Source organism: Macrobrachium nipponense, chromosome 43 (assembly GCF_015104395.2).
Source record: "Macrobrachium nipponense isolate FS-2020 chromosome 43, ASM1510439v2, whole genome shotgun sequence".
In the NCBI taxonomy this organism is placed as follows: Eukaryota; Metazoa; Arthropoda; class Malacostraca; order Decapoda; family Palaemonidae; genus Macrobrachium; species Macrobrachium nipponense.
The window spans coordinates 44557773-44575864 of record NC_061104.1 but is presented as its reverse complement, the minus strand read 5'-3'; the positions used below and the strand labels follow the sequence as shown (position 1 = coordinate 44575864).

Sequence of the window (18092 nt, the reverse complement as noted above, 5' to 3'; positions counted from 1 at the left end):
TTGGTAATTCTTTGTATAACAGTTTTTAGTGTACAAGGAATAAACATATAGCTGTTTTAATTAATCTTTGGTTCGACTGACCATCATTTGAGGTAAATTGAAGAGATTCAAGAAAACTAGCAAGTTTTTAACTCGCAAATATTATCATAGGTAACTTTTGTGACTGGGAACTACGTGAAACTGTTAAAACTGTATCTAATTTGCCGCCAGAGATGCTAGGAATAAATGTTTAAATCTTTGACAATGAGGCTTAATCATAATGGAGATAAAATAGTGGAAAAATGTTCGAGTTGGGAAATTGCTGGAGTGGGAGGAGGAAGGCGAGGGAGGACAGATGGTGGAAGGAAGGAGGGAACGCTCGTGGGAATAAACTTGACTCTCAGTCAGTTGTTGTCGAAGTGTGGTAAGTGTCGGCGGTGGTCGCTGCCTAGTGGCGCCTTGCTTGCGACGAGCGGACTCTGAAAAAAATTACCCTAACCGTAATATGTTTGTGCTTTGTGACTTCTTGTGCGTACGTTATTACATCCTGAAAGTGTGTTGCTCTTCGTTATATATTTAGGTGTTGCGGCTGCGTGATAGAGCGATTTATTAAGGCTTTATGAAGGTTTTTATTTTATCGTCGTAAATTCAGTCTCAAACTACTTAGCCAGTGAACATATTACTCTTTTTAATTAAAATATTGGCCCAAAAGGGCATCTTATAGGTCATATGGGGAGCAGCGAGAGGTTGCTGTCATAAGAATTTCATGCACTGGTTGGATTGGCTTCGTAGGCCTCCCTGACATTTGATAGGCTTATGGGTAATTCTACAGAAAACCACCTCCACGGGACTCTTCGTTTAGTACCAGCCCTCGGGGATGAACTTAAAAATATGACAAAAGTCGTTGAATGTTGTCAAGGTGTATCTGTACATTTCTCGAGTATCAATTCAATTTTTATAATATATAAATTAATTACCGTTTCCTCCCTGGTAGGACTTGATTCTCTCTCTCTCTCTCTCTCTCTCTCTCTCTCTCTCTCTCTCTCTATCACGTAGTAAGTTGAGCTTGACAGTGCGCAAAATTTTTTTTGCAAGTTGCCTAGCAATGCGTGTAATAGTGTCCCTGATAGTTGGCAATGCATGAATATTTTTACTGACAGGTAGTTATTGCATAAACACATTTACTGACAGGTTTGCAATGCATAAATATATTCACGGACAGAATGGCTGAACTACTAGAGTATTCACAGGCAGGTTGGTAGTGTAACAGCGCATATATTTTCAGTGGAAAATATATTTAGACAATTTTTGCAATACATCTTGTTCAGAATTTAATGGGAGTGTGGCAGTAAATATGTTCGGTATTAAATATACAACAAAGAAAGAAGCGGTCGTGACACGGAATTAGATATAACTTTTGACTTAACTTTGGCTTCGCTTTTTTAAGCAGATAAGAATGCGTCTATTTTTTAAGCTTGATAGTTATTCAGTCCTGTCTAACGTCTTTAAGTACCTGTCATTAAATTTCCAGTAATGTAATATGTTGATGTCTTGCAATGCAAAGCTTTCGACCAAATGACCACCTCGCTAAATTTGACCACTACCCCCCAGAAAATGAATGTTCATAGGACATCAGACAACGAACGTACTTTACAAGCTTGCGAACTTCAAGCCCCAAACTTAAAAAGTGCTTGAGATACACCTAAAAAGTACCCGTTTTCGTGTACACTTTTAGGTTTGTGCAAGCCTTAAAATATGCTTGAAATAAACCTCAATAAAAGCCTTGGAAGAGCTTCAAAAACCATGGTATAAACCACAAAAAGCCCATATAGAACCTTAAAGGGGCTTTGTAAATGCCTCATAATTACCTATTAACTGCTTTTAACATACATTGTACAATCCTGTACAGAACCTTAAATAGGCTTTATAAATGCCTCATAATTACCTTTTAACTGCTTTATACAAACGTTGTAAGGATATTAAACAATCCTTATAGAGGCCCTGAAAATGTGTTTACAAGGTTTATTTAATGTTTCGAGTAGTATGTTTGAATCTTGAAATAGTAATAGTTTAAGTATCACTAATTGTACCTCACAATGGAAGTTTTAGCTTAGCAGCTGGTAGACGGAAAAGTTTTTATTTTATTTTATTTTATTTTATTTTTTTACTCGGAAAGTACATACTATGTTCATCGCCATCTCGCGCCAATTTGATGATACCTAATTCACCCAAGACCCGACAGATGGTTGAACTTCTGACCATACCGTTGCTTGACCAATCTGAAGCGGGTACGCCTGCAGTTTATTGTGGGGTGGGATGGGGTGGGGGAGGAACAATACAACTTTTTGATATAGGCCAAGAAATTTTTTTTTTATATAGGCCAAGAAGCGCCTCAATGGCAAGGTTGGTTTGGTGTTTGCTTCTCACCTCGGTGGTCGCGGGTTCGATTCTCGGCCATTCCATTGAGGAGTGAGAGATGTGTATTTCTGGTGTTAGAAGTTCACTCTCGACGTGGTTCGGAAGTCACGTACGGCTAGAGAATCTTTGGAAGTCCAGTGTTGTTCTTGTCTGTGTCGTGATACATAATATTGAGGTCGTAGGAGCTAACTATGTTTTATTGCTGTAAGCAAATTCAGTTTCGTTCTGGTCCACTGCCTACCAACCTCTTCTTTAAATTCGCGGTGTTGTAATTAGACCGATGTTAATTTTCTTGTCATCTTGATTTTGTGACGCAAAGCAGCTAGTGACGTTTGTGAAACGCCATTGTCGTTGTAGATAATTTCCATCCCATAAAAGAGGGCGTAAACTAGTCATGTAATTGCATGGTTATCACTGTTCCATATTTTGTTACTGGCATAAGCGCTCCTATTCCTAGGATATTTGCATTTCTGCCATTAATAGTTGAAATGCTTTCGGTGTCAAATTTCTGCCAGTAAATGGTTATTCATTGTTGAAATTGAGGCGAATTTCTGTTGTGTTATGCTTGGAGTGCTTATATATTTTTCAACAATAAACAGTATACCCTAAATAGAGGGCGTTATGTATTGTTACAAGAAAGACAATAATACCCTCATCGGATAAAATTCAGAATGTAATTCTGTTAAAATGGTAAAACATTGTATATTTCCTCTAATAGAAGATAAAAAAATAAGAGGGCGTTGTTACAAGAGGGGACAGAAAAACCGTCACTGTTGCATAAAACTTTATTGTTGAAAACCAGGATAATTGCTTAAATCAAGGATAAGTTCTCCGTACAGAAAACGTCCATAACACAACATGTTCACAAGTATTACCAGCAGCTCGTCGAATTCCCTTGACACGGCACCATTCCGAATTGGTACAAGACGATCTGATCCTTAAGCTATCCAACACGAGCAGACCGTCTCGGAACTCGTTGATCTCTTAACATCTTGGATAATCATTAACTTATTTTTTCAGTCCCCCGTACGCCTCATGTACTATAGTAAATTCACATTTACGACGCTCCTGATTGGCTGTTGATAAGTCCAGAGCTGGAAACTCCGTCTCTTTCGAAAGTTCACATAAGCAGGATTTATGTTCCACCTCTCCTGAGGGATACGTCTTTCAAAATTATCCCTTAGGAGAGGTGGAACATTCATCCTGCCTGTGAACACTCAAGGGACTGAGAGTCAACAGCCCTGTGATTGGTTTATCAACAGCCAATCAGGAGCGTCGTAAGTGACTACTGGCCTAGACATCAAATGCACGGTTGATGTGAATCTACTATAACAGGTAGCCTTAGGCCTAGTCCTTTATTTCTTCGCACACCTTTCACTCTGAAATGAACGTATAATATTTGCTTGCTTATTTTTCTTACCAGTTCCATTCTCTTGGTGTACATATAACAGCAAAGAAAATATCTATGCTCTTTGATGTAGTACTGCCGTCTCATTAAACCTTGGGGAGCTGTCATTTATTTTTCGTCGTGTATACATATATAGCTTATAATTAGCCTAGCTTCCTGTTCGTAATTAGACCAAGACACCTCTACTGTTTCTCCTAGAACTTTACCACGCAATGTATTGACTGCGTTGGGTGTGGTGGTTGTTAGTCATTGCATCACTTAACATTTTTTTTCTAAATATTAGTGTTTTGTTTGTTTGTATGGTGTTTTTACGTTGCATGGAACCAGTGGTTATTCAGTAACGGGACCAACGGCTTTACGGGACTAACCACGTCGAGAGTGAACTTCTATCACCAGAAATACACATCTCTCACACCTCAATACAATGCCCCTGAATCGAACTCGCGGCCACCGAGGTGGCATGCCAAGACCATACCGATCACGCCACTGAGTACGGTGTACACCTGCACTATGAATCTGAGAGAGAGAGAGAGAGAGAGAGAAGAGAGAGAGAGAGAGAGAGAGAGAGAGAGAGAGAGAGAGAGAGAGAGACTTGATTCTCATCAGAGTAACAGAAACAGGCCAAGACATACCAGACAGTGTTGGCCTTCGTATAATGATGATGATAAGACAACATTTGACCGAAAATGACTTCCGTTCTGCTTGGTGCCGTTTACGTAATACGACCTGATTGCAGGGTCTCGTTCACTACGCATGAAATTTTTATTTTTACTTCTAACGGATGTTTTACGAAGGAAAAAAATGATGTAACGTTTAGTTGATACAGTACCCTTCCCAGTGTAATTAGGGCAGCTTCTTATGAGTTTTCCTTTGTATCGTTCAAGTTTTTATTTGTATAAAATATTATCATAGACTTGAGTTAGAAAGTTAGCCATTATGTTGAAGATATTTTACGAGCATTGTTTTTACGATGGCTGAAAGTTTGAATTATTATAGTTTATTTTTATTCTTTATCTTTATTATCATAGACCATGGAGGAAAACCGTAAACATAGGCCATCACATAATTTTATAAGAGTAATTCATGAAAATCAAGCTAAGGAGCCCTATTAAAACTTGACTACATAGACGAATGATCAGTTACTCTAGTACAATTACTGCTATTTTCTTAATATTAAATTAACTTTCTTGATATCGATGCTGCTCATTTACCCGTAAATTACTGTGCAATCATTCATAGTTAATTGCATTTGAGGTTAATGACATTATCTGCTTAAGAAAATTCTTTAAATGTTCAAACATTGTGGAAGAAGCCTTACGCCTACAAAACTGTGCAATGTGTGAATGAAGTCATAAAAACAGCCGAAGTAATGTTTATATTATTATCCTACAGCGATGTTAGAAGAAATGCGTTGGTATTATTCAAATGTTAATAATGTATGAATTCCCGGTATTACAGCGAATCGGTCTAGCGAACTTTGTTAAAAGGCACACTGTATAGACCACGGTTATTAAAAAAGTTGCCATTTGGTTTTCTGACAAGAAGTTAATCTGTGAAAAATTCTGTAGGTTTTAGATTCATATTCAATACTACTACTACTACTACTAAGAATAATCCTAATTTGTATCGGATACGCTCTCGTTCATTATGAAATTAACTTCAGAGTGGAAGTTAGATGCTCATTCCTCCATAACAAACTTTGGTTGTGTTGTTCACCGGTTATTTCTGGTGCAACGATGACGCCAGTTAGCCCATTCTTCCATATCACGATTCGATGACGTCCATAACCGGAACTTGAAGCGGTTGTGCTAAATTTAACGTTTCGCCCGAGATTGTGATCTCGCAAACATATTAGGCGATTATGAGGGTGTTTTGAGTTTCACGGTTCTTTTTATACTTACATTTCTGGGAACTAACAGCAATGTTCTTTTATGTTTGCTTTCAAAGACTGCACACGGCCAGAGATCGTGCATGGCGAATTAATCGTGCATAGCGCACTACCTTAAAATATGACTTTTCAATCTCTCATAGTGTCTCCCCTCCCGCGGTTTCCAATTTGTCTTTTGAAATTAAGGCAATAGTTTTCATAGTCTTGGTGTGAAATAGCGCTTTCCCATTTCGAGTGATTTCCTCTTTCGTTTGCGTCGAAGGTTTGTCCTTCGTCAATGTTGGAGGAAAATGGCTCATTGTCGGCGTAACTACCGGCCGGAAGTATTGTTCCGCCCTGTGGCTTTTCGGTTGAGAGGTGGGGGGTGGGGTGGGGGAGGCTTTGAGGTGGCGGTTGGTTGATTGCATGGATGGTAATTATTATTCAAAATGAGTGTGTTCCTCATGAAGTCGTGTTACGAAAGTTTCCAGAGAATAAAGGCATTACTGAATTGAGGAAAATCGAGCTGAGAAATGAAAAAGCAATAGGATCAGGTTGAAAATGGCAACTAGAGCTCTCTCTCTCTCTCTCTCTCTCTCTCTCTCTCTCTCTCTCTCTCTCTCTCTCTCTCTCTCTCTCTACTTGGATTAATAAGAAGCCTAATTTAATACATTGTCTTTCACACACAGCTGATAGCGGTAGTACATGCTTGAAAGGGTAAGATTAAAGTTCACTTGGCTAATTGCAAGTGGGACCGACTGCCGGCAATTGGAAGTGATGAAGATGGAAAAGCTGTTTAGGAATAAATATTGTGAATAATGACAGTGATAAAAGAAGCAAGACTTTTGATATCCAGAGTAAGAATACTTACCTTGTTTGCTTTGGTTTTATGTCCAGTCCTCTACATGGATGATTCCCTCATAAGGAAACAGAAAAATTGTCTAGTATCAAGGTATTCTTGCTGGGAAGGCATTTCCTAGTTAACAGGTGAATTTGGATTAAACAGGGCTGAAAATTGCTTAAATAGTTATATACAGAAAGGGGGCTAGTTGATACAGTGGTCCATGATGTTGACGGGAGGCGGATACGGAAACGGTGATCGTATTTCTGAGGAGAGTGGGAAAGAAAAGGAAGGATATTGCAGGAAAATAGATGGTTTAGTTGTAGTAAGCAAGTTAATGGGGTTGTTTGGAAGATGTGGAGGTATTAAGCAGAAAAGAAAAGTCCTTGCATAATTTTTTCATAACTCTTAGAGCAGTTAGGAATTTGCATTAGTGCGTCATTAGATTAAGCCAGCCTTATGCAGGCATGGGCTCTTGCTATTCAGCAGCCCGTAAGGTGAGAGAGAGAGGGGGAAACTTTGTCATATGAGTTATTTTTAGTCGTCATGCATAATTATGAGGGGGCACTGAACCAAGTTGAATTCTCTAGACCTTAGACTGGACATTCTGTAGGTTCCACAAGACCGTGAATCCTTACATGAAGGAACACGCCTGACTATCCAGGTGCCTTCAAATAATTTTCTTTGTATTTCCATATATGCTGCTCATATTTTGTGTTTTTAAAATAAAAAAGTTGTACGGTATTGGCTTTGGCTTCTAAAATGACTTAGATTTGGTTTTTTGGGAAGCGGGAAACCAAAAAGTAAAATTTCCCATACATATTTTGGACAGAAAATAATGAAAATAGTCAATTGAGCTGTAGATCCACATATTGACATGCTAATAAAATTATACATACTAGACAGTGTTTATAATCCAGTCGAAAGAAACAGACAATTCAGATTCATCACTTAGTGAGAGACATCTTCCTCATGCTTTCAATTGGGATACAATCTGATAGTACTGTTATTGACAACAACAAAATCTTTTTTGCCATTTTTCCATACAATATATCTCTCAGATGAAATGGCATACTCTTTTGCACCGCATGTGGCTGAATGCCACTGTAATGCATTACGCCCATAGCCTTTCCTTGATAAAATTACAAATGAAGTAGGCTTGAGCCAGCATACCAAGTATTCTGTTTTATGCTCATGTATATTTCAGCTTGAGGATCTGTTTAGAGTCTGAAGAAAAAATGAAATACGTTGAAGACTATCTAGTGAATATATGTATGCACAGATGTAGGTAGGTCAGCTACCTTGTGTTGTACTTTTATCTCATACTCTTAAAACAATGACTATGAAAAATTGTAACTCACACAATGTCACTATCATATATCATTATCTTAAAGTAACTCGTATATAAATTCAAATTTCAGTAATTTTGTGTGTCATGTCTCCTGTCATTGCAAAAATTTTGCAAATGTTTGACATGTGATGAGAATTTTAAGCTTGTTGAGAAGGTGCTAACCACAGCCAAGGTTACTACATTTACAACTGAAGGTTGTGCATTTCTAAGTACAGTATGTACATGTCTCATAGTTCATTATATTTATAGACTACCATCTTATTGTGTCAAGTTTCTTGACAATTCATGAAGATATGTGGCCTTTAGTGGTTATTGGCATTTTCTGTCTGAATTATGTAGGTCTTGCAGGGGAAAGATTGTCAAACAATGTTAACAAATATATGTATGTTGATAAACAGGATGACTTGGACATTCGGGAAGAGCAACACACTTGCATATATCACAGTAGTAGTATCTTAAGTGTTCTCAATTCTGATTGGTTTGAATTTGTTTACAGCATTTTATAATATTTGTAAGAAATAGTTCAGAAATGGCTGAGGTGAAAGTTGAAAAGAAAGTGGAATGTTTCCCAGAAAAGGAGGAGAAGCAACCAATTCTCATCATTTTCAAGATACCCATTGGTAAGTTTTATTTAAGCAGATAATTTCCATTGAAAGTTTTTTTTTTTTTCTACTGGTGAGTTTAGATTTTGATACTTATGATTTAATTTTGGTGAGCTAGGTATTTTGTCTTGGTCTCACAGGCACATTTTAATTTTGGTTCTCATTGGTAAGTTCAGTTTTTGGATTTATTGTTTCAATCTTGATACATTTCCTAGCCCCACATTTTGTCTAATATCAGTAGTTTATTACTCATCTGTGAAGACATGATTTTTGCAAAAATGTGAATTTAAGAACATAATTTATTACTTGTTTCATGTGATGTTTATAGCTACCCTTTTGTCAATTTAGTGTTTGTCAGCTGAACAGAATTGCACAGCATTTAGTTTATATTGATCATCCATGTAAATAAACCTGAGTTTGTGGTTGCTTTTAGTACTAATGCTGGAAGTTACATTCTGCGTTCATTGTACCATATTTCTCCCTTTTCTGTGCATAGTATGCATTTGAGTGTACTGTGTGTATATAAGTTACTCAAGTTCTTGGTTAAAGACACAAAAACCAATGGATAACATTTTATCCTTAGCCTTTGATGGAAAAATACTAATAACCTTTTTATGTACTAAACTATTACTAAACAGTATCTTTTTGCACCATTTTCTCAGAGGAGAGTGAATTATTTGTTTTGTAACAGTTTTGGTTGAAGAAATTAATTGGTTGTATTCCATATACCAGTCGTGTATGTACGAAAACTACTGAGGGAGTTTCAGGGTAGCATGTACAGTACTTTTTCTTCTTCTTTTTTAGCTGAATTATGTTTGGCTATTTTACAGTTTTCATTGCTTTTCAGTAATTTATATACTTTGCTACCAGCTGTTTGTTTCAGATTTCCTTTTTAATTTTCTTTCTAACGACTTGAACTTTATTACTTTTATTTAATGCAGAGGTTGGAAGTAATAAAACTCAGCGACCGATGGTGACTGGAACTTCCACGGTCACCATACGCGTGGGATCAACTTCAAGGCCAGCGTCTGAAACTTCTAGTGCCAAAACACCTATTTCACCTCCTATGCCAGTGCGCATCGTTTCCCCCGATACCCCAGCCTTTAATTCCTGTGCCTTTTTGTCTTCCATTTACAATCCCAAACCTTTCAACCAGTATTCCCACATCAGCAGTAGCACAGATAGTTTTAATGCAGAAATAGAAAGGGCTAGTCTTAATATAGTCAAAGGTCCAAGGGATAGCATGAATAAAATGGGATCTGTCAAATTTGGCAAGAAATCGAGAAGGCAACCTCAGCCTTCCTCTTCTGCTATAAAGTCAGATGCATGTAGTGAGCATCCAGGAATAGATAAGAGTACCATACCAGGGAATAAGGTGCTCAAGGTTGGTAATAAAGAACCAACAAAGGGAGAAACAAAGCCAAAAGTAGTTGTCAAAAGGCCCCCAGTGCCCGGCCCTGTACCAAAACCTCGCACATTTTTACCAAATAAAATAGACACTGCAGTAAAGTCAAGTACACTAAATGCTCTGCAAGGACAAACAGGACTGAAGAATATTATGAAAGATTCATCACAGTCAAAACAGACAGACATCATTGAAATTAAACCCAACAAGAAGTCTCAAAACGAGGAAGAAAATGGTGTGGGACTTTATCAACCAATTCCTGATGTAGTGCCTATGACTCAGAAAGATTCTCCAGTGCCCACTGTCAAGAATATTGAAGGAGAGACTTCCATTAAATCTACCTTTAGAATTAACAAACACTTGAAAACATCACCATTATCACCTGTAGAGATACAGAAGAATCTGATTAATAGTCAGCTACCCACTGCTGTGCTCCCAGAGAAGGGGACAGTGTCCATCAACGAAGATGATAAATCTCAATCAAAAGCTAAAGAACTTGTTAATCAATCGCCTGCAGTTTCAACCGAAACATTCACAGCCTTAAATACTTTGGTAAAACCACATTCTAGAAAACATGCTGTGAAGACTCAATACTTGCAGCATGTAGGAAAAGAAAACATGCTTCATGCTGAATTAATAAGTAAGTTTGCAGAGTCTGGAAATGCAGAAAGGATCCCACGGCTTCGCAAAGTTAAAACTAAAGAACCCAAGAGTGTTAAGGAGTTATTCCCAGACTATAAATATGCTCAGGATAGATACGAAGGATTAGAGGTAACACCTACATATCTTGAGACACAGGAATCGGATTCAAAATTTAATTTATCAAAATTAGGTAATCAGTTAACATTATCTACCAGAAATGGTACAACTTTTCCCACAGGACCCAGTCCAACAATGCAGAAAAAAAGTGCTCCCACACCCCCTGTTACTCAGGGTACCAACAGGAAAGTTAAGGAAGGGGTAAATACTGAGACTGAGCCACCTTTACTTCCAAGGAAGCCTAAAGGCAAACCCACCTCAAAGATACTAAATGTTCAGGCTCCAAACAATAAAGAAGGCTCTTCTGTTGTTCAAAATGCAAGCTGTGGCCTTGTCAGTTATCATGAATCATTAAGAGTGCCATGGAAGGGCCCAGAGGAGAGCAATTTCAAAAGGGCAACTGACATGAGAAAATCTTACACAAAAATTGTATGTGTGGTCAATCTCTGAGAAAGTGGAGTTTCTTTTTCCAATTAAGCTGATCTTTCTTTGCAGTGTTTTAACTATTTTTTTTATATTTTATTTTTGAGTTTTTATGATCTCCATATTAGAATATTTTCCTTGCAGATGACATAGAGTCTTATTACAAGAGCACCAGACTGTAGGGATGCTTGTAAATCATCTGTAGGTATAGTTTATGTTGGCCTTGTATTTGCTTGTCAGCCTGTGAGCTCCATTTCCTCCTGCTTCTAAAGACTTGAAAAGCATGGCTCCAGAGCTGAACACAACTCCCAGCTAAGATATCCTACACAATGATGTCATTGGCTATGAAACAAGCCATATTGAAAGCTAAATAAAGCTTTTATGAGGCAGTGTTTACAAAGACTGCTGTGAATGAGAGTTAATTACAGTTTATCTGTAATGTTGCTTATAGAAAATGCAGTACATATTTCAATATGAAGCTTAAATGCCAGATATGAAAGTCATCTACAGCAGCATTCTACACTTGTCTAAAATGTTATGCTTCTTTGCTGCCTTCTTCATAAAATGCTTTTTAAGAAAGTAATACATTGCAGTGCATTTTATGTATAGAGAAGCACTGCAAGTGTAGGCTTATTTCTTTTTATTAAAATTTTTGGGAAAAATTTAGTATATGAATAATTAATTATATTTTTGTAGCATTGTACTAAAGTGTGCTTCTAATTTAGTGCAGCTACCTACCTGTTGGTTAATGGTTAGCGCAGGTTTGTTGGGTTTGGCCCCTTAGTTTAATTTCATTATGAAAAGCTGTCTTTGCTTTAGAATGTGCTTGCTTTTTAATATTAGTGTAGTTATAGATGTAGTAACCAACCGTCCCTCTCTCTTACAGGTGGCTTGGCGAGTTATACCCCCAGTAAGATCCAGATTGGTAGTTCTTTTGAATTGGGTGTGTCTAGAACAGCCCCTTCTGTTCAAGCCTCTCCTCCCACTCCTCCAGTCCAAACGGAGAGGTCAGAGGAGGAGTACTTGCGTCCAGCTGATGAATCTGAAACTGTCACGTGGAGTGCCGAAAGTACTTCCGACATGCTTTTTTAATAAATTAAGTCATCCAGTTTGTATACATGAAGCTCAGTTCAATTGAAATATTCAAGGTTGCAATGTTTCCATTCTGTGGTGAGAACAGTAACCTTAGAATTACTATGCAGTAATGAAAACCGCCCAGCTCACTCCTTCAGGAAAGGTTAGGCTAATAGGGCGGACAAGGAAAAGCTTCCGACAGTTTGAATATTTGAATGGTATATGTGGTTCACTAAAATGAACCATCTATATGCATTTCATTTGTTTGTTGGGTTGTTAACGAGAGAGGGCGTGACAGACCATGTTTTGAGCATTACCAGTGAAAATGTAATGAGTATAATGTGTGACTCCATTATGTATGATATGCTATTTTCCAAAAGAATTTAAAAGGATTAAAAATATTACTCATTTTGTGATATATAATATAATATGCTAAAACTTTCCAGCAGGGTTGTTAATATGTTGGGAACTATTGGAGATTTATATTTTGTTACATTAGTTTTCATATGTAATTAAAAAGAAACAATTTGTGTAAAGCACACATTCTTGTTCATTCATTGAATTAAGCTTTCCAGTATCATCATTATTACCCTTTAAACCTAACTGCTGGCCTACAGTAACTTCTTATATGACAACGATATAGAACGAAAAAGAAGCACAGCTTTTGATTTAACTAAATATGCTACAGTCTCTTGTTTGGGAAAGTTCTTCATAACTGTAATTTCCAACTGTGTGGCTTCTTTAGCTTCATCTGTGGACTTCTTTGATGTACTGTACGTAATAATGCTTTACTATCGGATTATATTCTCATCAGTACTATTTTTCCTGTCTGCCTCTTGGGGTAGAGTGCTGTTTTAGGTCATTCCTTTATAAGGGGCCATCATTTTCTTGCTTCTCTGTAATTTGTACATAGAAACATGTAATTTGTAACAAAGAAAAACATTGGTATGAGTGAATGTGATGGAAATTGAGGGCATTGAGCACTCGTATATTACATTAATTACTACAGCAAAAACTCATGATTACTGTATAGTCAAGTGCTTGTAACTGTACCTTGATTCCTGATTAGCATGATTGTGATGATTGTCTACTCAAACAACCAGTGATGTCATTTATCTTTGATTTTCATGATTGTATATATCTATATATATAATATATATATATTGTAATCAATTTTAGGGGGGAAATGAGAAAAAGTTAGCAAAATAGTGGAGAAAAGATACTGTTGAGAGTGGAAAACTGTGTCAAAGCAGAGATTTTCTTATATTTTTGGAAGTATATTTTATACATTACTGATGTGCTATATTCGAATTGTTTAACTACCAGTCAGTTATATAGAAAATGTCTTATGGAATAATGTTAGAAGAAGAAAATTGCAAAGACCTGTGGATGATTTATTCTGTGTTTCTGAAGAAAATTGCAAAGACCTGTGGGTGATTTATTCTGTGTTTCTGGTATGTAGGCTGAATGTCATTAATTTCTGCTAGTCTCCAACATTTGCTCTTCCAACGTTAAGGAATAATTTAGAAAAGTTTTCCTTGGGTTCCAGTGTAATGTATCAGTAACAAAGGTTCCATTTCACAATATACTGTGCAATTAATTACGCTTAAATGTGTGGGCCAACCTTCTTTATGCTAATGATCTTCTGTAATTTGAAGAAATATTTGTAGGGTGTTATGTAGAATTTGGACGAGGTTACATATACAGATTTTGTACCAATGTTTGTGATGTAATTTATGTATGTAATTTGTTTGATGAACCTATTGATATGTAAAAGGAAAGTCATCCATTTAATGTGTGGAATAAGGATAACAAACGCATATGTGTGAATCTGAGGTTAACTATTTGTTCGTGTTAAGCCTCGGCAGTTTATGAGAGTTGAGTAACTGCTTCACTTAATTTACATTGCATTTAAATTAGAAGTTACAAAGTAAAACACTCAGGAAAAATATTCATCTTTGGCAAAGAATGATTGAGCTGTAATTCCTTACCACAGCTATAACTGGCTAGTTAATTACATTACCATTCATAAATATAAAATTCTTAATTTCTTTTGAGAAAGAAGGTGAACATTTGACAATTGAATTTATTTTGCCTACAAAGCCTCCTTCCAACTGAAAATTTTTTTACTTAGAATATTGCATTTTATGTCCTGCTTTGCTGTGTCTTGAGTTTATTGCACTGTTGGTAGTATGTCTGGTAACCAAATGAGTTAGCTAATTTTGTGTTTTATTGCATTGATAGTACAAAAGAAATCAAACTACATTCCTTGGAAAGACTTCTGTAGATGACTACAGTACATTAGTTAGGCAAATCCTTCCATGTTGAAGTTCCTATAGAGTACATAGAGAAAGTAATTTGTGCAAATACTTGCCAGGTAAATTTTGACTCTTCCCCCCTAAAAAGTCAGTTGATGATAATGTACTAATCAAGTGATCTTTCTTCTTAAAGAATGTGAGCTTTATTGGAAGTGAAAAAGTTTGTTACAGCACTGTACTAGCAACTCAAGTTCATGGCACAGCAGAAAACAGGACTTTTGCAGTACATTTAATGTGTTACAATCCTGCATTTTTTTTCCACTATGCAGGAATGAAGTTGCTATACACAGTCACGTGGATAACTGTAAATCACTTGTTTATGGTTTTAATGTTGTGTAATGTAAAAAAAAGATTAAATGCTGATGTGGTCTCTGTTTAGGAGTTTAAAGTATGTTTTAAAAGGCTTGAATGCTGCTGTTAGAGGTAAAACTGCAGTTGATTAATACCTTTAAAAGCTGACTTTTCGTCATTGGCTTCCTGAGTGTTCTCTAAATTGTTCTGTTCTATCAGGACACCCAAGCTGCTTGCCTTTAATGCTATCTGTGTATTTGCATCTCTCTGCATTTTTTTTTGAGGAATAATAATAATAATATTTCAGATGGCTAGATAATGTAAGCCTAATATTATGCCAATATTGCACTAAGTAAATCCACCTACACATGAAAGTGATAAGGATTCCTTAAGTGTATTTTGACAGCAGGTGAATTTTTGTTGTAATTAATATATGTAGTTGTCTGGCAGAAATTGTGCAAGTAAAAGTCAAAAGTTAACATAAGAAAATCTTGTATTAACAACTGGGGAATACTTTGGTCAAAGTTTCATAATGTACAGTTCTTTAGTGGTACTCAAACTCTTGAAGACAAAGCACTTTAAGAAATGCAACTGGTACTAGTGAGTTTCTGTTTTTTTATTGTATCATCCAGCAAGTATGATTGTGCGCCATATGTTTTTAATATATTACTCCTGTATGATAAAAGTGATTTGTATGTTTATAGTTCTGTGATCGTATCAGTAAATCCAGTCAAGAATATGAAATATATTGTTTCATTACAATCATTTCTTACATTATTTCTCCAAATAAAAAACTTTCAATGTATTTTAATACTTCTGACATTTCCCCAAAATTTCTTAAGTTTTCATATTCCTTGGATGCAAATTTCTGCTCTACTAATAAGCCTGGAGTGGCAGCCACCTGGGAATTGAACAGTTCTACCAAGGGCAGGAAATCCTCTATGTAGGGTGCTTACAACATGCCTTCCACAGCATTGTACTGTTTATAGGTACGAAGGATGCTTAAAAAAATGGGTTTTTTTTTCAACCATTTTTTTTAGTGGATATTCTTCATGAAAGCTGAGCTTGTTAGAGGTATAAGTTTGTAAGGAAGGCAAATGTTTAGATGGTACAATAAACTCAAGAAAGGATTTGTAGAAGAAGAATATGTTAGTGGGAGACTCCAAACTAAGGGGTCAAACTCGCCAAAGTAAATGACCCATACCAGTGTACTTACACTGGAGTACCGTACTGTGCAGACAAACATTGGTACTCATTAAGGTAGCTAATATTAGCTGAAGAGTTTTTCCCCTGTGCAACTTGTTTGGAATTATGGTGCCCAATAATCCTCCTTCCCTGAGTAAGAATGATCAGCATAAGTGTCCTGTATATAATGAAGAGTGAATTTATGTCTGCATCCAAAATGCAGCACCATTCTTTGTGTTTGTAGTGCATAAACCAGTTGTGTAGTCATCAGTAGGGTTACAGGAACTCGGAGGATCAATAAGAGTTTATTAAGAAATGTTTCGTGCCTTCCTGACACACCATCAGTCCGTAATACAAAAATAATTCACATTTATTAAATATAAAATTAAAGTTTACTTGCTAATTTAAAAAGGAATACATAAAAAACTAAAGTCATTCATAAGTATTTGTTCTTCTTCTTCTTCCCAGCTTTTTCCCATTTTTATATGGTGTTCGCCGTTTCGGATGAGCCGTTTCCATCTATTTCTATCTGCGCTTCTGCCTCATCAATTCCTTGTCTCATGTAAATCTCCTCTCACACAGTCCTTCCATATATTCTGGTCTCCCTCTCTTTCTTCTTCCTCGCACCTTCCAATCATAAGTATTTGTTAAAAACTGATTAAAAACTGAAAAAGCTAATATTATTTACAAGGTGACATTATTAAAATTGACAAAATTTATGATTAAACAGGAATAGCAACCTTTACAAAGTGGAGGATAAGAAAGGGATGGCTGTAGAACTGCCGTTTGCCCAGACCTCGACTATGCCAAGAAAAGCAGAGTAGAGGATTGTGTTCATTATCTTATTGTGCCAAGTGTTTCTTGGGTCACCAGCCCAGTAGGAGACTGTTCAAGGAGGAAGTAGATTCGGTCACGAACAGTTTTAATAGGACAGACTGCCAGTATCTCTTTTTCACCATTCTGGTGTCCTAAACCACCACCTGGTTCAGTATCTAACCATACTCTCACTACAACGTAGGTTAAGGGCAGCCAAGCTGACAACCAAATATCTCTCTCTCCACAGGTTTGGACATCAGGATCTATTAGCACTGACTTTGGCTTTGCTGCAGGATTTGGTTTGTGAATGCTATACTATCTGCTTCACCAACTCCCGGCTGCCTCTTTGGGGATGTTTGTCTTGTCTGTGGAAGTTGGAAACTCAGGATAAAGCGACCTGTGTTTGGAGAAGGCAGAGGAAGCATGCCTGTACTGCTTCATCCTCCTCTTCACTGAATTCCTCATTCTCTCTTTCCTTGTCACCTTCCATGTCTTTCTTCTCTTCAGACAGTAGCTAGTGAAAGGAGGCGGCCTGGGAGGCAGGCCTCCACAAGAAATCTTAAAAAAAACAGTTATCACCCCTCATTTTCTTCCATCTATTTTACTTTCCACCCTCCTAACAATTATTCTTTCTTATTGCAGCCACGAGGTCTTCCTCCTGTTCCACCTTTAAAAATTTCTTTACTCACATTCTCTTTCACTGCTGAATGACCTCATAGGTTACAGTGCTTTGTCTTTGGTTTAAGTTTTATATTCAATTCCAATTCCATAATGACAATACTAGTAATTGTTTGGGAGGACAGGTGATTGTGGGTGGGACAGGTCTTCTTTGCGCAAATCAGCTTACAACCAATTCTGTTGTACAGATCTAACCGTGCATGGTCATCAGTGCACAACTCTGATCAATACCAGTAAATCATGCATCCCGAGAAGAAGAGAACCAACCTTGACTCATCTCATGCTCATGTTTCCTTGGGAGTACATAGGGAAGAGTCTTGTTGTCAGCCCTCTAGGGCTATCATGGTCAGTCCCAGGACATTCTCTTGATTTGTCTCTAGACTGCTGCGGGAATGGCTATACTCCCATTCTTAGCATCGACCTGGTCTGCTCAGTTAGTTTGGAGTGTCATAGTCTGGTGCCATTCTAGCCCATAAACCGCTCAATACCATACAACTGGTGATGGTAGGTCTGGTTGGTTTTGCATCGTTGGTGCGGCATGTAGGTAGAGGGGGTGATGTTATCCAGTAACCCTCTAGCCTTCTGATCATGATGTCTTATGTCTTGGCCTGGACATTCACCTCGATCCCTAGAGCAGACACGTAAGCTACCACGTCCTCTCTTTTCCAGGCAGTATC

General features: G+C 37.2%; 1 protein-coding gene across 4 annotated transcripts in view; it reads left to right on the top strand.

Moving 5' to 3' along the window:
- Nucleotides 1-15480, top strand: part of LOC135213705 (uncharacterized) — a 215365-nt gene extending 199885 nt beyond the window's left edge. Inside the window, exons 4-5 of one of the 4 annotated variants that reach the window (XM_064247811.1) lie at nt 11198-11254; nt 11940-12078. In XM_064247811.1, the coding sequence (XP_064103881.1) occupies nt 11198-11235 (38 nt within the window). In that variant the 3' untranslated portion in view covers nt 11236-11254; nt 11940-12078. The other 3 variants (XM_064247813.1, XM_064247810.1, XM_064247809.1) reach the window with 3 other exon arrangements.
- The last annotated feature ends 2612 nt before the right edge of the window (nt 15481-18092 follow it).